Source organism: Dermochelys coriacea, chromosome 6 (genome assembly GCF_009764565.3).
Source record: "Dermochelys coriacea isolate rDerCor1 chromosome 6, rDerCor1.pri.v4, whole genome shotgun sequence".
In the NCBI taxonomy this organism is placed as follows: Eukaryota; Metazoa; Chordata; order Testudines; family Dermochelyidae; genus Dermochelys; species Dermochelys coriacea.
In genome coordinates, this window is record NC_050073.1 from 66722105 (window position 1) to 66748223 (window position 26119).

General features: G+C 43.2%; 1 protein-coding gene across 21 annotated transcripts in view; it reads left to right on the forward strand.

Moving 5' to 3' along the window:
• EXD1 (exonuclease 3'-5' domain containing 1) overlaps positions 1-26119 on the forward strand; it is a 40668-nt gene that overhangs the window by 9612 nt on the left and 4937 nt on the right. For 11 of the 21 annotated variants that reach the window (XM_038408068.2, XM_038408065.2, XM_043517493.1 and 8 more), the window contains 6 exons: positions 1970-2037; positions 12921-13007; positions 14111-14215; positions 14333-14413; positions 17037-17180; positions 18510-18701. In XM_038408068.2, the coding sequence (XP_038263996.1) occupies positions 1970-2037; positions 12921-13007; positions 14111-14215; positions 14333-14413; positions 17037-17180; positions 18510-18701 (677 nt within the window). Of the gene's footprint in view, positions 1-1969; positions 2038-12920; positions 13008-14110; positions 14414-17036; positions 17181-18509; positions 18702-26119 lie in introns of all 21 variants that reach the window. The other 10 variants (XM_038408061.2, XM_038408062.2, XM_038408059.2 and 7 more) reach the window with 4 other exon arrangements.

The following is a 26119-nucleotide window of genomic DNA, read 5'->3' on the forward strand; positions in this document are numbered from 1 at the left end:
CACTATGTCCAAATCAGATCCAGAATAACTAAACAGTTTTTTTTAAATTCTCACCTTTAGTTATTTTAGGCAAATCTGTGTGTGAACTCCTGTATTTTGGAATAAGAGTGCCTTTCTCTTAAGTCAAATTGAAATAAGGCACTCTTGTTCCAAATATGGCAGTCCACACAGACTTTCCCTGAAATAACTAACTGTGTGAATTAAAACCGATTTAGTTATTTCATTTCTATTTTGTGTGTAGACAAGCCCTTCTTCATGAAGTGGTTTGAAACCTTAAACAGAAGTGCAAGTTTACATCAGAGTGGTACAAGCTCCTTGTCTTGTCATAAACTGAAAACAAGAAGACGCCGTTGGCACTGGAGCTGCTATTAAAATACTCCCCAATTTGTCCTGACTAATGAGGAGGAAAAAGTTCTCTCCATAATAAATATATGCCTTCAAGAGGCATTTTGAATAAACTTCATTAAATGGGCTCCAGTTATCTCATAGATCAGTTAACACGAAAGCCTAATGATGCCAATTTAAATGTCAACATTACTGACTATTTCACTGTTGATTGGTTCAGCATCAACATGCAGCCATTCTGGGACTGTGACCCTGTAGTCTCTCCCTCCTCACCTTTTGAACTCAAGTGGTTCACAACGTCTTTTCCTCCCACGTTCAACTGCAGGCTCATAAGGAGCAGTATTAAAATATACAATATATATTCTATACAAATAAGGAAATCTTAGTTGTCATATTATACATTTTTCGTAACACTTATACTATGGATTTCTCCCAGCTGTAAAATGAGTCTTTCACAAAACACCACACCTACTCTTGTACAGAAGTCAAAGTATTTCATGCAATAAGCAATACATCTTGTGAGTGTGTTAATCTGATGTTTCATTATTTTGTGGTGTCAACTAAAAACTTAAACCCAATTGGCCATTGATGATCAGTGCGAGGCTGGTTATTACACTTGGAGGATTCTTGCAGTGCGTTGGTGGTCAAGTAGAACAGTTCCGCTTTGTGTGCAAGTGGTCCCAGGTTCAAAATCTGGCTAATGTCTTGCAAGTGGTTCAGATACTGGGGTGCTACAAGAACCTTCTGTTCTGTTCTGTATTGGAAGTACAGTTACAACAACTCAGGAAGTGGGAGAATGGAACAAAGTTTGAACATGATGACTTGCAAAGGATTTTTTAAAGTGAGGTTTATGTTCTTTTTCAGTTCTTTAAGATGGACAAAAATACTGAAAGGAAGGGTTTTTTTAATCTGCATTTAAAAAAAAATTAGAAATGTCAGGATTGTGTCAAGTCCAGTTTTTCTTAGCTTTGCTAGAGGACCTTCTGGTGGTGTCAGAGAGGTGTGTTGTGAGCTCTCACACCTTAACTGAAAGAAAAGGGAGTGCTCAGTCTTTGCAAAGAGAGCCTTTCTCCAGGTGTTCATTAGGCATTATTGTTAACTAAGTATTAACAAAACCAAAAAAACCAGTTTTAAGACTGTCTAAAAATCCCTTTCTCTCTTGATTCCTTAATTTTCACTCTCTTGTGATGTCATCACTTAGTAGTTCTGCCCTCATTATAACATGTTCCAGCCTGGACAGAAGCTGAATTTTAAATGTTAAACCTTTTTACAAAACTTTTCTTGACTCCTCTGTATTTCATAACAGAAACTAAAAAGGGCACCTACCTATTTTGTTTACCTTTGAAGATCACTTTTAAAACTCATTAGTGGTTTCTGTTTCACAGTGAGATCAAAATCCTGGAGGCTGGAGTTGCTGCTGACAGACAATCATTCTATGTTTGCTGGGAATAGTTGCAGCAAACTTGGTTTGGAAGTGCAGTAATGTACTTGGAGTTTTTTGTTTTTGAGGAAAGGGAAGGTGGGACTGTGTACAGCCATTGTAAAGATGGGACTTGAGTGCAGGTATGAATATACATCCACTGTGATTACTGATGCAGGGAAAATGTTGTGTTTTTCATTGCAGAGGATGAAGAGGAGGAAAATATGGAGTACATAGTCATAGATCAATTCCAGCAGAAATTTGGTCCCGCTGTGAGTAATAACAATGATAATATTCAGGCTAAGTCTAGATTACAAAGTTAAATCAATTTAAGTTACGTCAACCATCATCCGCTGCTCTAATTCTACTGCTTTTGCAGTCCACGCAATGCTTGTTGTGATGGCGGAGCGCATCCACAGTTGGCGCTCTTGCATTGACAGACAGCAGTGCACCGTGGGTAGATATCCCACTGTGCAACTCGCCACCATCTGCTGCTGGGTGTTCTGCGAAGGGTTTGCAGTGCCGTGTGGGGGCGGGTTCACCATCCCATGATGCAGTTTTCTCCATCCCATTATTCCATGGGCTTCCAACTATATTTTGCACCACTTTTCAACAGCCACTGTAAACTGCTTGCCTGCCATCTCTGTCCCAAAGCATGGATCTTATACTGCTCTCCAGTATTGTGATGAACGTATTTCAGTATTTCATGAGCTGCGAATCTGATGATGACTCCTGATCTATGTCATGGAAAGAAACAATTCAAGATTGCTTTTTGCATTCATGGAGCAGCTGCACATGGTGGACCGTTGGTTCTGGGCACAGGAACAAGCACTGAGTGGTGGGATTGCATCATAAGGCATATATGGGATAATGAGCAGTCACTGCAGACATTTTAGATGCACAAAACCACCGACCTGGAACTGTGTGCGGCGCTCACCCCTGCCTTTTGGCACAAGAAGACCAAAATGAGAGCTGCCCTAACAGTGAAGATGCAAGTGGTGATCGCGGTGAACCTGGCAACTCTGGACTGCTACTGTTCAGTCACAAATCAGTTTGGAGTTGGGAAGTCCACTGTGGGGGTTGTAATGATGCAAGTGTGCAGAGCCCTTAATTGCCTCCTATTATGAAGGACTGTGAATGGGAAATAGTGGATGGCTTTGCAGCAATGGGATTCCTGAACTGAAGCAGGGTGATAGATGGCATGCACATCCCCATTTTGGCACCAGGCCACCTTGCAACAGAATACATCCTCAGAAATGGCTACTTTTCTATGGTATTACAATCTCTGGTGGATCACTAGGGTCGTTTCACCGATATCAAGGTGGAATGGCCTGGGAAGGAGCATCGAGATGGATCATCAGTCTGCTGATTTTGAGTAGCCAGATACTAAGGCTGTTAGAGGGGTTCAACAGGGGGCTATTTGAATCAGGGAGGCTTTGAAGGAACATTTTGACAATTAGCCCCAGTAATATGTCTCTCTGTAATGCATTTAGCCAAGAATTGTTTTCTTGTACCGTAGTATGAACATTGTAATGATTGCTGTGTGCGCATTAATTTTACAATGCGAATGCACCAGTTGCCACTGGGTATGAATTTCAGATGCAACCACCATTTGTAGGAGACAAATGAAGATTCCATATCTTTCTAAAAGTACATTGTTATTCAACAGCGATACAAACATTTATTTGTTCTGCAAGGAACATGAAAATGAAGAATACATTTTCAAATGAGGTTCTCACAGTTGGGTATATGTCCAGCTGTTATTGTGATACATGTCCTTCGGGGCGGAGTGCATGGGGTACTGAGATGGCCCAGGAACATGCAAGGTATGTGTGTGTGGGGAGGGCATGGAAGACAGTTCTGTATGAGCTGCAGGTGGAGGCAAGCATGGATATGTTCTTTCTGCAGTTCAGTCAGGGACCTCAGCATGTCTGTTTGGTCCTGTAGCAGCTGTATCATCTGCTCCTGTCCCTCTTTCCTCTCCTGGGTATCCATAAGCATTTTCTCATTGATATCTTCTCTTTATGCCCTCTGCTCACAATCCGAAGTATCTGAGGATTGCTGCACCTCCTGGAACGTCTTCCTTATTCCTCCTGTTTCATTTCCTTATCTGACAGAGCCGCTCAGCCGGTGTGCAGGAGGAGACTGTCAAGGGCACATCTGCAGAACCTAAAGAAATAATAGGCAGAGGCACTATTGTGAGTGCATTCACAGCCTTGATTCAAACTAGTTAGAAACACCACTTTCTCACTTCCCCTTGGCCGGCACACAGCACGGTGGAAGCCCCAGTCATGGGGAGTTCGGCCTTTGGGTAGAAGGGGCAAGATGGGACTAACGGTGGGGGGCTTCAGAGCGGAATCACTACAAGCGCCTAGGGGCCACTATTCTGAATACTGGCACCATTTTCCACAGGCGGAGGTGATAGCAGCTGTTATCTTGCCCCTGAGGGTAACCGAGAATGCAAGGTTGCAGCTCCTGCTTACGTGTGGCTGCAGACCGGGTCCGTATGCTGCTTGCCTCTGTGTCGCTTTGTCGCCTGCAGAAATAATTGCCTATTGGTGCAGCAAAGTTTCCTATAGCGGGGGGTGGAAAACAAAGTAGCCCTCCCAAACAACTTTTGGCAAAGGATTGCAGAGAACCTACAAGTAAGTTTCCTAGACATCTCTATGGATGTTTCCTGGGATATCCTGGTGGGCATCAAGAAATTTTTCCGCAGCACCCCCTCTGCCTTGGTGCACAGGGGACTGATTATTTCAGTCCCTCTTCTACCCTGATTAAAAAAGCAGAGTTCTACTTCTCGTCTCCCTGCAGTACCAAAGAACAAAGAGTATTTTCCAGAGCTACCCTTTCTTGCATCAGGCACGCCAGAGCCAGAGTGCTGGGACTGGTTAGGCACCTCTGGAGTTAAGAAAAGGTCCTGGCTCACCATGCCACCGGACATCCTTGTCACCTGTCCCCATCCTCCTCCAACTCCACTTCCTCTTCCATCACATATTCTTCGGGGTTGACTCCACTGACCACTGTCTCCAGCCCCCATAAAGTATCCATGGGGCTCTTGGCCTTGGAGGTTGGATAGTAGTCGCCAAGGGTGGCGTACAACTCCTTGTAGAAGCAGCAAGTCTTTGGAAATGCACCAGATGCACGATTGGCCTCCCTTGCCTTCTGGTACGCCTGCCTCAGCTTCTTTATCTTGGCATGGCACTGCTGCATGTCCCTATTGTGCCCCTTCTTCTCCATGCCATGAGCTATCTGCCCATAGATATCAAAGTTCCTGTGGCTGAAGTGGATCTGTGACTGCACAGCTTCCTCACGCCACAGACCCAGCAGATCCAACAACTCCAGTGTACTTCAGGCAGGAGCGGGTTTAGCTGCATGAAGCCAGCATGGTCAGTTGGGCAAATGTTATGTGAGCTCTCCATGCTGAGCAAACAGGAAGAGGAATTTCAAAAATTCCTGGGGCTTTAAAGGAGGAGGGGCACATGCCTCTGTAGCTGGCTGCCCGGCAGCAGAGTTCAAAATGGTGGCCAGAGTGGTCACAATGGACTTTGTGGGATACCTCCTGGAGGCCACTTAGGGTGACGTAAGCAACGCAGTTTCTACACTGACACTGTGTCTGTCTGCCTTATGTTGATTTAACTTTGTAGTGTAGACATGGCCTTAGAGTGATGACCTGTGACCCTGTCTTAGTCCAATAGATTTTGTTATGAAAGTTCTTGAGCAGTTCTCCATGAGATCTTGTTCTGGAGTACACTTTACAGCTGGTGTTACCTAACTCCTATGGAGATGTGGTAACCACTGTTTGTCTGAGCAAAGTGGCAATGATCTCTTTCATAACCACCAATGACTTCTTACACCAGCATAACAATGATGCGGAAAGGTGTGTGCACATGTATCAAATGGGGTGGGGGGAGTTCTGTGCATGTTGGGGTTTGTTATCTTTATGAAGTCTATCAAATATGGGGATCTGTGTCTTTTTGTGTGTGTGATTTATATCAATTGTGCATAGCGGTTGTGCAAGGGGCCATGTGTGTATGGGGGTCTATCAATCATTGGGGGTCAGAATTCAATGGATGTGTTTTGTAAGAATTAAAATTGAATGGTCTGTATTGTGTGGAGCCTCAGAATTACTTGGTGTTGGGTGACAGAATCAGTTGGTCTGTCTTTTCAGTGGTGTGTGGGGCTTTTTTGCAAGTTACCACCATTTACTTTTTTTTTTCCTTCCCCAATCTGCCCCTGATCTGGAAACTGGCTTTGCTGCTGTAGATTCAGGAGGCTCACCAGGAGGCTTAAGTAGCTGGTGATGAGAGGGTTCTGTCATAGCACCCTTTGAACTAAAGGCAGGTTCATGATTAAAAGCCTTATTTGGGGGAAATTATCTTGTCCCCTGTGTTTGTATAACATAAACTTTTATTCGCAAAAAGAAAAGGAGTACCCGTGGCACCTTAGAGACTAACAAATTTATTAGAGCATAAGCTTTCGTGAGCTACAGCTCACTTCATCGGATGCATTTGGTGGAAAAAACAGAGGAGAGATTTATACACACACACACAGAGAACATGAAACAATGGGTTTATCATACACACTGTAAGGAGAGTGATCACTTAAGATAAGCCATCACCAGCAGCAGGGGGGGAAAGGAGGAAAACCTTTCATGGTGACAAGCAAGGTAGGCTAATTCCAGCAGTTAACAAGAATATCAAAGGAACAGTGGGGGGGGGGGTGGGAGGGAGAAATACCATGGGGAAATAGATTTCAGAGTAGCAGCCGTGTTAGTCTGTATTCGCAAAAAGAAAAAAGAAAAGGAAAAGAAAAGGAGTACCCGTGGCACCTTAGAGACTAACAAATTTATTAGAGCATAAGCTTTCGTGAGCTACAGCTCACTTCATTGGATGCATTTGGTGGAAAAAGCAGAGGAGAGATTTATACATACACACACACACACACACACACACACACACACACACACACACACACAGAACATGAAACAATGGGTTTATCATACACACTGTAAGGAGAGGTTTCAGAGTAGCAGCCGTGTTAGTCTGTATTCGCAAAAAGAAAAGGAGTACTTGTGGCACCTTAGAGACTAACAAATTTATTAGAGCATAAGCTTTCGTGAGCTACAGCTCACTTCATCGGATGCATTTGGTGGAAAAAACAGAGGAGAGATTTATATACACACACACACAGAGAACATGAAACAATGGGTTTATCATACACACTGTAAGGAGAGTGATCACTTAAGATAAGCCATCACCAACAGCAGGGGGGGAAAGGAGGAAAACCTTTCATGGTGACAAGCAGGTAGGCTAATTCCAGCAGTTAACAAGAATATCAGAGGAACAGTGGGGGGTGGGGTGGGAGGGAGAAATACCATGGGGAAATAGTTTTACTTTGTGTAATGACTCATCCATTCCCAGTCTCTATTCAAGCCTAAGTTAATTGTATCCAGTTTGCAAATTAATTCCAATTCAGCAGTCTCTCGTTGGAGTCTGTTTTTGAAGCTTTTTTGTTGAAGTATAGCCACTCTTAGGTCTGTGATCGAGTGACCAGAGAGATTGAAGTGTTCTCCAACTGGTTTTTGAATGTTATAATTCTTGACGTCTGATTTGTGTCCATTCATTCTTTTACGTAGAGACTGTCCAGTTTGGCCAATGTACATGGCAGAGGGGCATTGCTGGCACATGATGGCATATATCACATTGGTAGATGCGCAGGTGAACGAGCCTCTGATAGTGTGGCTGATGTGATTAGGCCCTATGATGGTATCCCCTGAATAGATATGTGGACAGAGTTGGCAACGGGCTTTGTTGCAAGGATAGGTTCCTGGGTTAGTGGTTCTGTTGTGTGGTGTGTGCTTGCTGGTGAGTATTTGCTTCAGATTGGGGGGCTGTCTGTAAGCAAGGACTGGTCTGTCTCCCAAGATCTGAGAGAGCGATGGCTCGTCCTTCAGGATAGGTTGTAGATCCTTGATGATGCGTTGGAGAGGTTTTAGTTGGGGGCTGAAGGTGATGGCTATGGCGTTCTGTTGTTTTCTTTGTTGGGCCTGTCCTGTAGTGGGTGACTTCTGGGTACTCTTCTGGCTCTGTCAATCTGTTTCTTCACTTCAGCAGGTGGGTATTGTAGTTGTAGGAATGCATGATAGAGATCTTGTAGGTGTTTGTCTCTGTCTGAGGGGTTGGAGCAAATGCGGTTATATCGTAGCGCTTGGCTGTAGACAATGGATCGAGTGGTATGATCTCCCTCCCACCCCACCCCCCACTGTTCCTCTGATATTCTTGTTAACTGCTGGAATTAGCCTACCTGCTTGTCACCATGAAAGGTTTTCCTCCTTTTCCCCCCCCTGCTGTTGGTGATGGCTTATCTTAAGTGATAACTCTCCTTACAGTGTGTATGATAAACCCATTGTTTCATGTTCTCTGTGTGTGTGTATATAAATCTCTCCTCTGTTTTTTCCACCAAATGCATCCGATGAAGTGAGCTGTAGCTCACGAAAGCTTATGCTCTAATAAATTTGTTAGTCTCTAAGGTGCCACAAGTACTCCTTTTCTTTTTGTGAATACAGACTAACACGGCTGCTACTCTGAAACCTGTGATTATGCAAGGCACTGAATTTAGCCGTATAGAGTGGAAATCTGTCAACTTCATGAAAAAACTCGCACAGATACAGACAGACATCATCTTCCTCTCCAAATGCAAACAGATGGACATCATACCGAAAGGACTGAAGGTAAAAAATCCATTACAATCTACATACCACACAGACTATGCTGACAGCTTGTGCCACACACTCTCAAGGAAACTGCGGAACCACCTGATCAACATCCTCTACAGCAAACAGGGAAAGATTAAGAATGAGCTCTCAAAACTGGATACTCTCATAAAGAACCAACCTTCCACACAAACTTCCTCGTGGCTGGACTTTACAAAAACTAGACAAGCCATTTACAAAACACACTTTGATTCTCTACAAAAGAAAAAGGACACTAAGCTATCTAAACTACTATATGCCACAAGGGGCCACAACAATGGTTCCTGTAACCCACCCAGCAATATTGTTAATCTATCCAACTATACTCTTAGCCCAGCGGAAGAATCTGTCCTATCTCGGGGCCTCTCCTTTTGCCCCTCCACCCCCACGAACATGATACAGTTCTGTGGTGACCTAGAATCCTATTTTCGACGTCTCAGACTCAAGGAATATTTCCAACACACCTCTGACCAACATATTAACCCACAGAGACCTTCCTGCCAACACTACAAAAAGAAGGATTCTGGGTGGACTCCTCCTGAAGGTCGAAACAGCAGCCTGGATTTCTACATAGAGTGCTTCCGCCGACGTGCACTAGCTGAAATTGTGGAAAAGCAGCATCGCTTACCCCATAACCTCAGCCATGCAGAACACAGTGCCATCCACAGCCTCAGAAACAACTCTGACATCATAATCAAAAAGGCTGACAAAGGAGGTGCTGTCGTCATCATGAATAGGTCGGAGTATGAACAAGAGGCTACTAGGCAGCTCTCCAACACCACTTTCTACAAGCCATTACCCTCTGATCCCACTGAGAGTTACCAAAAGAAACTACAGCATTTGCTCAAGAAACTCCCTGAAAAAGCACAAGAACAAATCCGCACAGACACACCCCTAGAACCCCGACCTGGGATATTCTATCTGCTACCCAAGATCCATAAACCTGGAAATCCTGGACGCCCCATCATCTCAGGCATTGGCACCCTGACAGCAGGATTGTCTGGCTATGTAGACTCCCTCCTCAGGCCCTTCGTTACCAGCACTCCCAGCTATCTTCGAGACACCACCGATTTCCTGAGGAAACTACAGTCCATTGGTGATCTTCCTAAAAACACCATCCTAGCCACTATGGATGTAGAAGCCCTCTACACCAACATTCCACACAAAGATGGACTACAAGCCGTCAGGAACAGTATCCCCGATACTGTCACGGCTAACCTGGTGGCAGAACTTTGTGACTTTGTCCTGACCCATAACTATTTCACATTTGGTGACAATGTATACCTTCAAATCAGCGGCACTGCGATGGGTACCCGCATGGCCCCACAGTATGCCAACATTTTTATGGCTGACTTAGAACAACGCTTCCTCAGCTCTCGTCCCCTAATGCCCCTACTCTACTTGCGCTACATTGATGACATCTTCATCATCTGGACCCATGGAAAAGAAGCTCTTGAGGAATTCCACCATGATTTCAACAGTTTCCATCCCACCATCAACCTCAGCCTGGACCAGTCCACACAAGAGATCCACTTCCTGGACACTACGGTGCTAATAAGCGATGGTCACATAAACACCACCCTATATCGGAAACCTACTGACCGCTATTCCTACCTACATGCCTCTAGCTTTCATCCAGATCATACCACTCGATCCATTGTCTACAGCCAAGCGCTACGATATAACCGCATTTGCTCCAACCCCTCAGACAGAGACAAACACCTACAAGATCTCTATCATGCATTCCTACAACTACAATACCCACCTGCTGAAGTGAAGAAACAGATTGACAGAGCCAGAAGAGTACCCAGAAGTCACCTACTACAGGACAGGCCCAACAAAGAAAACAACAGAACGCCACTAGCCATCACCTTCAGCCCCCAACTAAAACCTCTCCAACGCATCATCAAGGATCTACAACCTATCCTGAAGGACGAGCCATCGCTCTCTCAGATCTTGGGAGACAGACCAGTCCTTGCTTACAGACAGCCCCCCAATCTGAAGCAAATACTCACCAGCAACCACACACCACACAACAGAACCACTAACCCAGGAACCTATCCTTGCAACAAAGCCCGTTGCCAACTCTGTCCACATATCTATTCAGGGGATACCATCATAGGGCCTAATCACATCAGCCACACTATCAGAGGCTCGTTCACCTGCGCATCTACCAATGTGATATATGCCATCATGTGCCAGCAATGCCCCTCTGCCATGTACATTGGCCAAACTGGACAGTCTCTACGTAAAAGAATGAATGGACACAAATCAGACGTCAAGAATTATAACATTCAAAAACCAGTTGGAGAACACTTCAATCTCTCTGGTCACTCGATCACAGACCTAAGAGTGGCTATACTTCAACAAAAAAGCTTGAAAAACAGACTCCAACGAGAGACTGCTGAATTGGAATTAATTTGCAAACTGGATACAATTAACTTAGGCTTGAATAGAGACTGGGAATGGATGAGTCATTACACAAAGTAAAACTATTTCCCCATGGTATTTCTCCCTCCCACCCCACCCCCCACTGTTCTTCTGATATTCTTGAAGAGAGGGGGAGTGCCCGTGGCACCTTGGAGACTAGCAAATTTGTTGGAGCGTGGGCTTTCGTGAGCTACAGCTCACGTCATCGGATGCATTTCTGATGTATCTCACGATGTGGCTCGCGAAGGCTTATGCTCTAGTGGGTTTGTTGGTCTCTGGGGTGCCACGGGTGCTCCTTTTCTTTTTGCGAATACAGACTAACACGGCTGCTACTCTGAAATCTGATATTCTTGTTAACTGCTGGAATTAGCCTACCTTGCCTGTCACCATGAAAGGTTTTCCTCCTCCCCCCCCCCCCCCCGCTGCTGGTGATGGCTTATCTTAAGTGATCACTCTCCTTACAGTGTGTATGATAAACCCATTGTTTCATGTTCTGTGTGTGTGTGTGTGTGTGTGTGTGTGTGTGTGTGTGTGTGTGTGTGTGTGTGTGTGTATATAAATCTCTCCTCTGCTTTTTCCACCAAATGCATCCGATGAAGTGAGCTGTAGCTCACGAAAGCTTATGCTCTAATAAATTTGTTAGTCTCTAAGGTGCCACGGGTACTCCTTTTCTTTTTGCGAATACAGACTAACACGGCTGCTACTCTGAAACCTGTCATAAACTTTTATTGTTTTTGCATGGCAGTAGGACCTGCGAGGGACTGGGGCCCCATTGTGCTAGGCCTTATACACACACATAGCAAAAAGATGATCCCTGCCCCAGAGAGCTAATCTAAGCATTGTTTGAAAAGGAAGATGAGATTTTTTTTTCTTCTAAAAAACGATAATGTTTGCCTTTGCTGCTGTGAATGGCCTATGCTCTGAGACTTGCTTTATTATAAGAATACTATAATGGTCCAGACCCTTTTTCCTTCAGTGCCCCAACTGAGCCTCTCTTCAGTTTCTTTCTGATTTTTAGTACTGCAAAAGATATTGACAGAATTTGACAGTGGTTAGGCTGCTGGTATACTGAGACCACTGCCAGTCATGCTGACCAATACTGTGTCATTGTTTTCTTGTATTCTGCCATCTGTTTGTCTGAATCCATTTTGCCTTATACTTAAATTGTAAGCTCTTTGAGGCAGGTACCATCTTTTTTTGTTCTGTTTTTGTACAGCACCTAGCACAGTGGGATCTTGGCCCGTGAGTGGGCTCCTCGGTGCTACATTAATATAAATAATAATATGTACAGCTTTAGAAGGTGAACTCCTTTTAATCCATGGGCAGTGGGTATCAAAGGCCGGGGGAGGCTAAGCCTCCGCAAACAGCCCTGCGTGGCCCGGTCACGCTCTAACCCCAGGCCCCTTCCTGCTTCCCGGCGCTCTGCGGCTCTTCCCCTGTGGCCGGGACCCTGGGCTGGGGCTAGTATGGGCTGGCCTGTGCAGCTGGATCCGGTGCTCACACCACCTGCCCTACACTCTGGAGAGGATGATCTGGGTTCCGGCAGGAGAAGATGGCGGTAGGGGCGGGCCGGAGGCTAACCTCCTGAGCCCGTGGTTCACCCACCACCCATATTTTAATCCATGGAAACAGGTAAAGTACAGGGAGCAAGCTTATCCATACTATCTCAACAATATGCCTCAAACCTCCTCTAGTGGTGAAAGAGTTGTTCATTATCCATGTGCCATACAGTCCTTGAGCTCTCTTCTAAGACTATCACTGAGGGCACTGATTATAGTATATGTTGTGTTTATATGGCTATCTTCCAGTAATTGGGACTGAAACCTCCAGTGTATTTCTCACAGGCCACTGAACATCTTTCAGATGCAAATTACTTTTGGTCACTAATGACTTCTGTTGAAAGACTCCCTGTTTTTATGACCAGTCTCCCAAGCCATCCAATTCTTATATTCCTTTCCTTCTTGTTCTCACTAGATGCTGCACATCAAAAAACAGAGTGTTTTTGGTGTGGCAGCAGAGGGTGTTAATCTGTGTCGTCATGGAAGACTCTGCTGGCTTCAGGTAAGGGACAGTTAAAGAAAGAGAGAATGGTTTTTTGTTTTGTTTTTTTTTCCCAAGGTGTTCCACTTTTAAAAAGGCATAATCTGGGGAAAAACTTGGGCTAGGTCTACACTTAAAAAAATATACCTATATAACCCACATAGATAAGCTGGTGAAAGTCATTTTATAGAAGCGATTATACCGATATAAAGTGTTTCATATCAGTATTACTTTTACTTTGCTGAACCAGAATAAGCTATAACAATATAAGCAATTTAATATAACTGCATCTACACTAAGAGAATTTTGCTGCTTTAACTATGCTAGCAGCAAAACTCTTATGTGTAGACAAGGCCTTGATGATGATCGATCTTGAAACAGGTCAGAATATGGGAAAATTAGCTTAAAAGCATGAATCCAGAGATGTTTAGATTAATGATAGTAAGGCCTTATCTAAATTAAAAGTTGTATTGGTTTAACTTATAAGGTTTACAAAACAATTTATTTACATGTGTTCAAAGCCTGTGTGGATGCTCTTAATTCAATCTTAAATCTGGTTTATGTAAAATTAAGTGTCCACACAGGGTATGAATGAGTTTAATTAAATTGGTTTAAAACAACTCCTTTAGTTAAGCCAGGGCAACTTTGAATATGAGCAAGGCCAAGTTTGTATCAAAGTCTGGTGGAAGAAGACAGGAGACAGTGTTTTCATTTTAACCCTTGCAGTGAAAGGGGGAGTCAATGAAAGGAAAAGTTAAGGGGGGGCTGTTGTTCGCTTTGTCTATATCCAGTGAAGGAAGTGGGGAAATGGAAGGTTGTTTTTAATTCAAGCATTGTGGATAGGATTTCTGATATGCATGTTCTGAAAATGCCCATTATGTAACTACACACAACAAGCTACTGAGTTTGATCCCTTATTGCAAACTTGTCTGTGAGTATCTGTTTGAAAACAGCAGGGATTTTCTCCAGATTAATATTCATGAAACTGTAAACCTGCTGTCCTCAAGATACTTTTTGTGAACGACATTCTTTGACAAAGCTGGGTAACAGCAGACCTCACCCCTTCTTTTAGATCCCTCTCTGGCCTCCCCACTTGCAAATAAATTGGGATTGGTTTGTTTTAGGTAGCCACGAGGAGTCGGGTTTTTTTATTTGATATTTTCCTTCTGGGGCCTCGAGTTTTCAAAAATGGACTGCAAATGGTGCTGGAAGACAAGAACATTTTGAAAGTAAGTGTTCAGAAGGGTGGCAGGGCGGGTGTGAAATGGATGAGCCACATCAGTAAGAAATTGCAATTGGATATTGAATCAACAGCCAGGTTCAAGCATCTTTCTTTGGTTCTTCAGGTCATCCATGACTGCCGTTCGATCTCAGACTGCCTCTCACACCAGTATGGAGTCATTCTTTCCAACGTGTTTGATACACAGGTACCCTGCTGACTGGTTTGTAACCAGAGAATAGTTTCAGCAAGAGAAAAGCTTATTGGCTTGGTGTAAGGGTTTCTCCTGACTAGGATACAAGCATTTTTCTTCGAATGTACTAGCTGTCACGTTCTAATGAACACACTCTAAAACTCCAGTACAGGCAAGGCAAGCTGTATATATGTGTGAACAGATGGTCAAAGGCTTCAATTTGACCAGCCAGTTTGTGCTAAAGCATAGCTTGCCTTGTCTAAATTGGAATTTTTGAATGTGTTAGTCAGAATGTGTTAGCTAAAGTTCTGAGTCCTCCCCCCACCTTTTTATCCTAGTCAAGATAAATCTTAACCTATGAAAAAGGTGTTTTGTTTGAGCGTTGGTTTAAAAATATGTTAGCACCTAGTGTAGACAGGTCTTAACACCTTTAAAGATATGTTAGTTGCTCATGATCAACCTTGGGAGCTTGAGGCTTACTCCCACTTAACATGAGGGCCAGATTGGCCCCTGGATAAAGTCAGTGTAAATCTATTTTTACTTTTTCCATTCCTGTTGCAAGTGCAGAAACAGAGTGAATGAGTTAGGCCACACATATGTACTGCTGGTGCAGCTCCACAAATGCTAGCAACAGTGAGAGTGATAGAGTAGACCAGGCAGCGGTGAAAGCATCTGGTTCCACAGTTGCTAGCTATGATAGAGCTGCATCAGTACTACGCATGAGGCTTGTCTTGACTACTAAATGCTATTGTGTTGGAACTTGATAGTGAAGAAATGAGTTAACCAGCATATGCCAACTATGACTCCACTCAGTGTAGACAGGGACAAATTATTGTTTGGCTAGTCATTGTGCTAAGCATGACTTGTGAAAAGACATAGTCAGCATAGTGTTTCTTGTCTCAACTCTTAAAATCATAGTCTAGCAGGATAATTTTTCTTAGTGTATGCAAGGCTTCTCTCCTAACTCATCCCGAAACATATTTTATTAAATGACTTTTGGAGCAGATGGATGAACTGTTGTTCAGAGTCACCACCAGCAGCCAAATATCAATCAGAATCACCAAGCCAGTGATGGGCTTTGTCTGTACAAGCAAATTTTTGCAAAACATTTCCTTCAGTACCCACCATCAGATAACCTTCCATGCTAGAGCAGGTTTTCTGGCTCCTGCATGGTTAACTGACACATTGCAGATGGCTCTGCAAATTGTTTTCAACATAGTAAGTGCCTGGTCTAAGCAGACAAGTTGCATTGTTATAACTCCTCTTATTTTGGTGGGAACTAATATGCTCACGTACTCCCTCCCTCCCCCATTGCTAGATCTTTTGTCTGATTCGTAATCAGTCCAGCTCTGTCTTGGTGGGAGGTAAATTTGTTTGGTGGCAGAGCAGATGCATTCCACTTTCAGTATATCTAAACTGATGCAAACAGTCCTTCTACTGCTGTCTCACTGCACCAGTCACTGAAGAATCGACCTGTTTTCCTTTCTGCACTCCATTGCACTGGAGTCAGTGCCCAGAAGTCACCACATCTTAGTGCAGGCAAACCCACATAGATCTAATTTATGAGTCACTTTATAGCAAGCAAATACCAGCTCTTAAAGAGCAACAACTTTTCAGAGGAAAATTCAAAAGATGTATCAGTATGCCTCACTCAGTGGCATGGTCCCGCTGTTACTAACAGCTGTGCAGATATTAGGAACAATGAAATTATTTGTTTAAAAAAAGAATCTCCAGTGTAGACACAGCCCAGGTCTGCCTGGCTTGTCAAAAATATTTTATTTACCTTCTACCTGTGAGACAATTGTTGTAGTAACTGCCCAATCAGGTGCTATCAGTTAGGTGATATAACATTCAATGCAGCCCCTTTGTGCTATGTAGCTATGTGTGGCTTTTAATGTACTTCCGCGAAAGTATTGATTCTATAGCTTTACTATTGTGTTATAATACTGAAGCTTATCGTTTTTGTTTATAAATTTGTTTCATCATATTTTTCCTCATTTTTGTGCATGGCCACACTGGAAACTTCAAAGCGCTGTTGCGGGAGCTGAAGTGCAAGTGTGGTCGCACTCGAACGCCAGGAGAAAGCTCTCTCAGCGCTCTTGGTAATCCACCTCCATGAGGGGATTAGCTCCGAGCTCTCGGAGCCTGTTTACACTAGCGCTTTAAAGCGCTCTGACTTGCTTCCCTCAGGGTGATTTTTTCGCACCCCTGAGCCAGCAAGTTAGAGTGCTATAAAATATAAGTGTAGCCAAGCCCTTTGTGTCAGTAGTTTAATAATTTAAGAAACAACAAGTTTAGTGAGAAAGGAAGAAATCTAACAGGAACTCTCCTTAAACATAACTGTAACATTTTAAAGTGAGTGGGCAGAAAACTCTTAGCTCTGAGATTGTATACAGGTGAAATAAGGATTAATTTGATGGCAGCAAACTTATCTAGAGGATGTGCTGAGTGGCCCAGGATAGACAGGGATGGCGGAGCCTTGTTCATGCCCTAAGCGACATTTGAAGACATGGAAAGATTCTGATTTGGAAATTTTATTTTTAATTTACTCTTCAGTAACAAACTTCTATATTCTCTGCTTTTAGGGCCAACAGATGCTGGTCATGACATACTGATCCCTTTCATATTCCCTCTGCAGGTTGCTGATGTCCTGCATTTCTCCAGTATAACAGGCGGGTTCCTTCCACATCGGATCAGCTCCCTACAGGAGTGCTTGATGCGACACCTCAAAATGTCCCCCAGAAAGGTGTCCTTCCTGGTGTGCAGGCAGCAGGCTGTTCAAGTGAGTGGCTCAGCCAGTTCGATACTAGTCATTGTCTCTAAGGAGACAATCGGGAACTGTACATTGCCCCTTTTAAATGTTTGTCTATCATGATTGTCAGTTGGAGAAGGAGCTTGATGGTAGGAAACTCAGATTAATTGGTGCAGTTTGGGATTGTAACTGAGGGAGTTTGATTCTACTTGGTATTATCCAGGCAATCTCTGTAACCACCTAGGGAGCACATTAGACGACTGGTGCCACCCCACCACCCCATACTCAGGGTCACCAGCTAAAGGGGAGGACATGTGACCTCCCCACATGACTCCTCCCTGCCCCACCCCCAGCCAGGGGTCCCTGCACTCTCCGTGGCCCCTCCCCACCCCACATTACCTGGGTGGGGGTCTCTGTCCTCCTGTTGTGCCGGCTCCCCCTGCCATGTTTGGTTGCTCTCCCTAGCAGCCAGGGCCTGGAGCCACTCCCAGATTCTGCCCAGTACAGCACTGCAGCTGCCTGGGAGAGTCAGCTGGCTGCCTCCCGCCCAGGCTTGGCTTCCGGGACAGTGGTTGAGCGAGTTGGAGCCCCCCCAACATGCTCTGTGCGCAGCAGTAGCTGGCTGCGAGAGAGCTTGTCTGGGGAGGGGGCAGCAGCAGCCTGCTCTCTGCTCAGGCTTGACTTCTGGGGACACGAGACGACTCTGAGCATAACGGGGCGGGGAGGGGGGAAGGTGCTCTGGCTTACTTGGCCACTGTCCCCAGAAGCTGAACCTGGGTGGAGGGCAGCTGCTGCTGCCACAGCCAGGTGCTCTCCCAACTGTACCAGGCAGCATCCAAGGCATCATGGCTAGAAGAGGCTCTGGCCCTGCCCCTGCCTCTTCTCTTCCAGCTCTGGCCCTGCCCCTTCTTCTTTCTGCCCGGGCCAACTGCTGGAGAGGAACTTGACCCTACTGGAGGGGCACTTGACCCTTTGTGCCCCTCAGATGAGTCACCTCAACAGCAGGTTCAAGCTTCACTTGCCATCAGTGCTCATAATTGTATTTTCTAAATTTTCTGAAATTATGATTTATGAGCAAAAAAACTACAAACCATGAAGAGACATGAAGCTCTTGGATAATGTAGGGTATGTCTAGATTGGAATAGTTAAACTGGCAAAACTTTTGTGCATAGAGAAGGCCTTAGAGGATGCTGCTGCAATGGTATAGCTAGTGTGCGCTTCAATAGCACTGGGAATATTATGAGCATCTGGAAATACAGTGTGACCAGGTGAGAAAAGAAAGCACATGAGCAGAAGTTGCTCTTAAAAATTTTGCTAGGTTAATAACTGGGTTTTTTCATTTATATATGGGACATGCAGGAGACCCCTGATATATGGTTTGTGAGACCTCTTCCACCTTCACTGCTGAAAGTGTTGGCTCTGGAAACCGTTTACCTTCTACCTCTCCGCTTGTGGCTACTGGATGAGATGATGTCTGACTTAACAACCTTGGTGGATGGATACTTAAATGCATATCGGGAAGGGTCTGCAGATCTGCTGGGGAGCACAGAGGTAGACACATCCTTGCTTGCAGAGAGCCTGTCAGACACATCCCAGAATTCCTCGCAGTGTCTCCTGTGATACTTGTGGAAGCATCCATCTTGAAATATCCATCAATGGCTATTAGCCAGGATGGGGAGGGATGGTGTCCCTAGCCTCTGTTTGCCCGAACCTGGGAATGGGCGACAGGGGATGGATCACTTGATGATTACCTGTTCAGTTCATTCCCTCTGGGGCACCTGGCATTGGCCACTGTCGGAAGACAGGATACTGGGTTAGATGGACCTTTTTGGTCTGATCCAGTATGGCCGTTCTTATGAAAGTGGTTCTGGGATGTGGATTGTTATTGCAAGACTCCTGATATCAGGAGGGAAGAACTGTTACACAAACCAGAACCAGCAAGGATACTCAAAGGGCTGCTGACTTCAGGGAAAGAAGTTGCAATGCTTTTCAAAATGATCTTGCTACTCTCTGTGCGTACATTCTGGTGCATATGTTCCTAGGCATCTGCATTCCCTCTGCTATCGCTCCATTCACTAGCACCTCAATAACCCTCTCTGTAACAATTCTCTTAGACGCATTCTCCAATTTGGTTTCCCTTCATAAAACCCCACCCATAGGCCTCAATCTTGTAAACATTTATATGCATATAGTTAAACATGTCCATGAACAATCCCATTGAATGGGACTACACACATGAATAATTAAGCACCTGCATAAGTGTTTGCAGCATCAGGGTCTTTGTTAGTATTTTATCCCTGGTTTACAGTAATAAAGGTCTGAGTTACCATCAGCACAAATGTCAGTAGAAACCATTTAATTTGGGTCTGGGATCAAAGGTTTAAAAATGTTAGTCTTGGATATGTGAATATTTTTTAAAAGTATGCAGAATTTTTTTTCTTTCAGTGTATAATTTTAGAAGCCATTGTTTTAAAGTATCATTATAATCTTTAATCTATGCATAAAAAACAAATATGAAAAATCATATCTGAGACCCACATTAATATGATTTATTTTGGCTTTTGACTTGTCCCTGCATGAGAATCACTTTGGGTCGCTGAGGGTTTTTTTCCTTAAGCCTCATTAGAATCTCTGCATTGGATTCAATATCTGAAGGCTATGTCTGGAATTAGACTCACTGGAGAATTCAGATGATAATGATTGGAAAGGACCTCTTATCCATCCTCTTGCATCACTGGATCACACTTCACCAGGATTTGGGTCTTGGAATACCTACTCTTGAGTTAATTTAATTAGCTATTACTATTGTAAATAAGAAATGAGGTTGGGATATATCCACAGAGGAAAAATCTTCTAAAATTACTGATAATATTCTACTGCCCCACATGTAAATGGGAAACATGAGATAAGGAATAATAATTTAGCTCACCTTTAAGAAGGAGACACGATCTAAACTTTTTCTGGTCTGGTCCCAATTCAACAAAGCGGAAATTTAAATCCTATGGGACTACTCATACGCTCCATCCACTAGATGTCACCGTTGCTTCACAGATGAAGGGGAAGATGCCATAATAACAAATATTTCTTGTAAAGGTGACCTGCAAAGGAAGAAAAAGGTGTCCGTAGTTTTTCAAGAAAAATAGGTCTGAGGGGACCTGAATTTCTAATGTAAAATACATGCAAAAAAAAAGGGGTTGGGGCAAACCCAACCTTTTAGACCATCGTTATTTGTAATAAAGAAGAAAAAAAGCATAAATTTATTTTCCCCTCCCTACCAGCTCACCAAAAAAAAAAAAATTGTTCGTGGGTTACTCTGATGGAGTACCCATACTAACAGTGGGTCAAATCTTGGGTTATAATCCATTGACGTTATAGGATTTAGATTGGGAATTAATCTGGCTGTGTTCATTTAAAAAAATCCTTACTTTTTTTTTTAATTGCTGTTAAAATCTAAATAGTTCTCACATTTGATGATCTATTTTTCTTCACACTATCTATTTCCTTTTTAAAAAACTTCTCATCTTGGACAGTGAAAATAGTTTGTTTCACTTCTGTTTCTGTTTGGTATAGTCATGCCAAACCCATGAAAAACCCTCAGAAATTGGACTTGTTTTTGGCTTAATTGGCTTGTGAGTTGCTTGTTGGCTAGTTTTTGCCGTTTGGCTGTTGCTTGTTGTAGCTTGTTGCTTCTTTTTTTTGATCGGCTCCTGGCAAGCAGGTGCAAGGGGGGGAGAAAGTCGGAGTGCATAGTGGGCCCACCATAGTCCCAGACTGCATGCTGGGGGGATCTAGTTATATAGAGTGTTGGGGTTCTTAGGGATTGGCTTGTTTTGGCCTTGTTTTGAAACGGGATTAGCTTGATTTTTGGCTTATTGTGAAAGTTGGAGTGCTTATATACTGCGTGAAAGTTGGCAACTGTGCTTTCAGCTACATTTGCACTAACAGAGGTAACCTCAGTGTGTATGGGAAACAACTAGATGTTCACTAGATTATGGCCTTCTGTTAAACACAAAGTTGCACCAGTTTAAGTAAAATCTGTTTAAAAACTGATTTATTTAAATCAGTGCAAAACCACTGTGCAGATACTCTTGAATTGAATTAAACTTGGTTCCTTAACTAAACTAAACCAATTTTAAAAGCATCTGTGATTTCCTTCCCCTTTGAATGTTTGAGTGCTCTCCCCTCCCCAGTGCAAAGCCTCACTTTCCTGCTGTTTTCAGTTTTGCAGCCTGAGTAGTAAAGGGAGCACAGCCGGCAGCTGTGGTCCTATAAGCTCCCTTTGTGTCTATCTCCTTCTTTTCTGGGTCCAAATATATCATTCTGAGAAAGGCTTGTTCATCTGCGCATGTGACATATGCCATCATGTGCCAGCAATGTCCCTCTGCCATGTACATTGGTCAAACTGGACTGTCTCTACGTAAAAGAATAAATGGACACAAATCAGACGTCAAGAATTGTAACATTCAAAAACCAGTCAGAGAACACTTCAATCTCTCTGGTCACTCGATTACAGACCTAAGAGTAGCTATCCTTCAAGAAAAAAAACTTCAAAAACAGACTCCAACGAGAGACTGCTGAATTGGAATTAATTTGCAAACTGGATACAATTAACTTAGGCTTGAATAGAGACTGGGAGTGGATGGGTCATTACACAAAGTAAAACTATTTTCCCATGTTATTTCTCCCCCCCCCCACCCCAACCCCACTGTTCCTCAGATGTTCTTGTCAACTGCTGGAAATGGCCCACCTTGATTATCACTACAAAAGGTTTTCTCCCCCCCCCCTCCCCGCTCTCCTGCTGGTAATAGCTCATCTTAAACGATCACTCTCCTTACAGTGTGTATGGTAACACCCATTGTTTCATGTTCTCTGTGTATATAAATCTCCCCACTGTATTTTCCACTGAATGCATCTGATGAAGTGAGCTGTAGTTCACGAAAGCTTATGCTCAAATAAATTTGTTAGTCTCTAAGGTGTCACAAATACTCCTTTTCTTTTTGCGAATACAGACTAACACGGCTGCTACTCTGAAACCTATCGCACAAGTGTCTACAGCTGCCTCTGCCTGAGGAAGAAGAAACATTAAGCAAATAATACTATGAAAAAAGGGGAAAAGTTTATCTAGAGGCACAAGGTGGCAGACTGCTGATTTTGCTGCTGGGACAGTGTGAACCAGCCAGCTAGAGAGGGGGAATTGGCAATTAAAAGCAGAACAAAGGACTAGGTTGATGCCTGGACCTCCTGCAAACAAAGCAGTGAGGGGAAAGCAAGCAGCCATGTTGATTGACCATATGCAAGCGGCTGGCAAGCAGTTTAAACCTGCACTGAGGATCTATAGCCAGCAGAGGGAGGCCACGTACAGGCAAAGGAAGAATTCTGCAGAAGGAGTACAGATAGTGCACTAAAAGGAGTTTCTCTGTGGAACAAAAGGTGTTCAGGAAGGCGAAGTCCAACAAGAGAACAAAGAAATGGCAACTTTTGTGGGCATTGCTGGTGAATTTGATGACAATCCAAATCATGAATGGTGTTGTACCTCAAATGTTTTGAGCAATTTGTAACCTACAACACCATTCCAAATGAACGAGTTTCAACCTTCCTGACAGTGATGGGTCTGAAGGCATATAGACTGCTATTATCTCCAACTGTGACCGAAACTGTTACATCCACAGCATTTTTCTTCTACCCCATCAATGATAGCAGAACATTATTGGTTCCATCAGGGAAGTGGAGAGTTGGTAACATAGTTTGTTGCTGCTCTAAGGAAGTTATTTGTGCATTGTCAGTTTGGGTAAACATTAAGTGATGCCCTGATTGATCGGTTATTCTCTGGATTAAGCAATGACCCGGTTTGGAAGAAGTTATTGCCGTATCAGGGCTTACATTCAAGAAGGCCGTTGAAGTATCAATTACAATGGAAACTGCAGTGAAGTAGTCTCTGGAATTTAGTGTGAACCAGGAAGTTCATCTCATGAATTGGTGAGACAGAAGACTACAGGAACGGAAGCAATTTCTATGTGGCCATTGTGCACAAACTATGCACACTGAGAAGGATTGCTGGCCATGCCAGTTTATTTGCAGAAAGTGCCAGAAGAAAAGAGACATTGCCATGACCTGTTGCTCAGCTCAGCAACCAACACAGAGTAACCATCCATCCAAGAAGACACCTATGAAGAGCAACCTAAGAAAGGATGGAATTTGGGAATTCATAATGTGGAAAAAGATTAGCTCTAGTGACAGTGACCGAGACCTAGCATTACATGTGTTATCAGAAGTTGGAGTCAGCGATGGCATCTGGGTCATACATTTGATCAAAGGAGTTCATACAAGAATGGAGCATGATACTGGAGCTGCCATCTCACTGATTTCTGCATTTACCTATCACCGGACTTTGTCACTAGTTCCTCTGGAATAAATTTACACAGTTCTGAAGACTTATACTGGAGAAAAGTTTGGTCCCAAAAGGGATACTCCAGGTGAAGTTTCAACTAGATGGACAGTCAGTTGTTTTACACTTACAATATGTGATTGAAGGAAAGTATCCATGATTATTTGGTAGATCTTAGCTTGAGACTCAATGTGAGTTGGACTGAGATCAAGGCAATCATGAAAGTATCTCAAAATCTTCAGGAAATACTTGACAGACATTCTAAAGTTTTTGAAAAAGAACTTGTACAGATGAGCAACATGTCAGTGAAGCTCACTGTTAAGTGTGACAGCCAGCCAGCCAAAATATTGCCAGTGCAAAGTTGTGCCTTATGCTCTGAAGCCTCTGGTGGAGGCTAATTTGGACCGTTGAGTGAATATTGGAATCTTGTCACTGGTTTCACACAGTGAGTGGGCTACACCCATTATACCGGTGTCATAAATATAAAGGGAAGGGTAAACACCTTTAAAGTCCCTCCTGGCCAGAGGAAAAACTCTTTCACCTGTAAAGGATTAAGAAGCTAGGATAACCTCGCTGGCACCTGATCAAAATGACCAATGAGGAGACAAGATACTTTCAAAGCTGGAGCGGGGGAGAAACAAAGGATCTGTATCTGTCTGTGTGATGCTTTTGCCGGGTCAGAACAGGAATGGAGTCTTAGAACTTAGTAAGTAATCTAGCTAGATATGTGTTAGATTATGATTTCTTTAAATGGCTGAGAAAATAAGCTGTGCTGAATGAAATGGATATTCCTGTCTTTGTGTCTTTTTGTAACTTAAGGTTTTGCCTAGAGAGATTCACTCTCTCTTTTTTTTTTTTTTTTTTTTTTTTTTTTTTTTTTTTTTTTTTTTTTTTTTTTAAATCTAATTACCCTGTAAGGTATTTACCATCCTGATTTTACAGAGGTGATTCTTTTTACTTTTTCTTTCTATTAAAATTCTTCTTGTAAGAAACTGAATGCTTTTTTCATTGTTCTTAAGATCCAAGGGTTTGGGTCTGTGGTCATCTATGCAAATTGGTGAGGATTTTTATCAAACCTTCCCCAGGAAGGGGGGTGCAAGGTTTTGGTGAGGATTTTGGGGGAAAGACGTTTCCAAATGACTCTTTCCCAATAATAAAGCCGGTTAGACGTTTGGTGGTGGCAGCGAAAGTCCAAGGGCAAAAGGTAAAATAGTTTGTACCTTGGGGAAGTTTTAACCTAAGCTGGTAAAAGTAATCTTAGGAGGTTTTCATGCAGGTTCCCTCATCTGTATCCTAGAGTTCAGAGTGGGGAAGGAACCTTGACAACCGGTGATCAAGAAGGATGGCTCAGGTCAAATTTGTGGAGATTTCAAAGTGATGCTGAATCCAGTTTTATGTGCAGACCAGTATCCACTACCTCCTATTGAAGATTTGTTTGCTACTCTTAGTGGAAGATGTTGTTTCAATAATTTGGATTTGCTCAATGCATACCTACAAATAGAGATTGATGCAGCATCTCACAATCAACACACACACAGGTTTATTTTGTTATAACAAGTGGCTTTCTGGTGTCACATCAAAAGCTGCCCTGTTCCAGAAAGCCATGGATGAGATCCTGAAGGGACTCAGTGGCATACAGTGTTATTTGGACAATGTCCTTGTTACAGAAAATGATCAAGAGTGCTTTTTTCAATTTATATTTGGCAATATTTTCTTTTGGATGCAGACCTGTCACAGTCTTTTGTGTAGAGACACAGGAAACCATGGTAGTCACTTCTAGAACAGATGACTGCAATGTGCTCTGTACAACTACTCCTGAGAACTACTTAGAACGTTCATCTGGTACAGAATGACTGCCTGTTTACTTCTCATTGGAAGCATGCTATGCTTGTGTTCCACAGATAGCACTGGCTTCGAGTTTGTTTCCAAGTGACCCAGCCCTAAATGTTTAGGTCCTGGCTTCCCCTCTCCCTGTAGGATACCTCAGCACTTGAGATGCTAGACACACATCCTCCTGGCCAAACAGGATAGGGCTAGTGACAGGACGTTTTCAGTTAAAAGCATTTTACACTAGAATGTACTACCATCACCATTTTGATCCAGTGGAGCCAAACCATTGACCTTCAGGGCAAGCTAGGAGGCTTATCTATTTCTCTAGGCCTTTATGAGGGGGTGGTTAAGTGGGTGAGAGTGGATTGGAAGGAGAAGAGTTGTGTTCCTAAAGGGCTGGGTAGGTATTAATGTGACATTCTTTAATATGTATGTTTATGTTATTTAGGCACTTAGAGCAATGAGTAGGGGATTTAACAATAGATACATAAAGTCTCCAAGCCAAGACCACATGTCTGGGTTGCAAATGCTGTAGGGGAATTAAAAAAAAAAAACTACTACTTTCATTGGAATTTAAATAACCAGAACATATCATGAGTATTTTTTAGGTTGTTCTTATAAAAAATCTTGTTTTTATAAATCTAGATTTTTGGAGTCAATCTATTTGACATATCCCTTTCAAAGGTGACATGTTAAAGGATTTTTTAAAAATTATTTTGCATTTTTTGCCACTTTATGATGCACAAGGATGGCC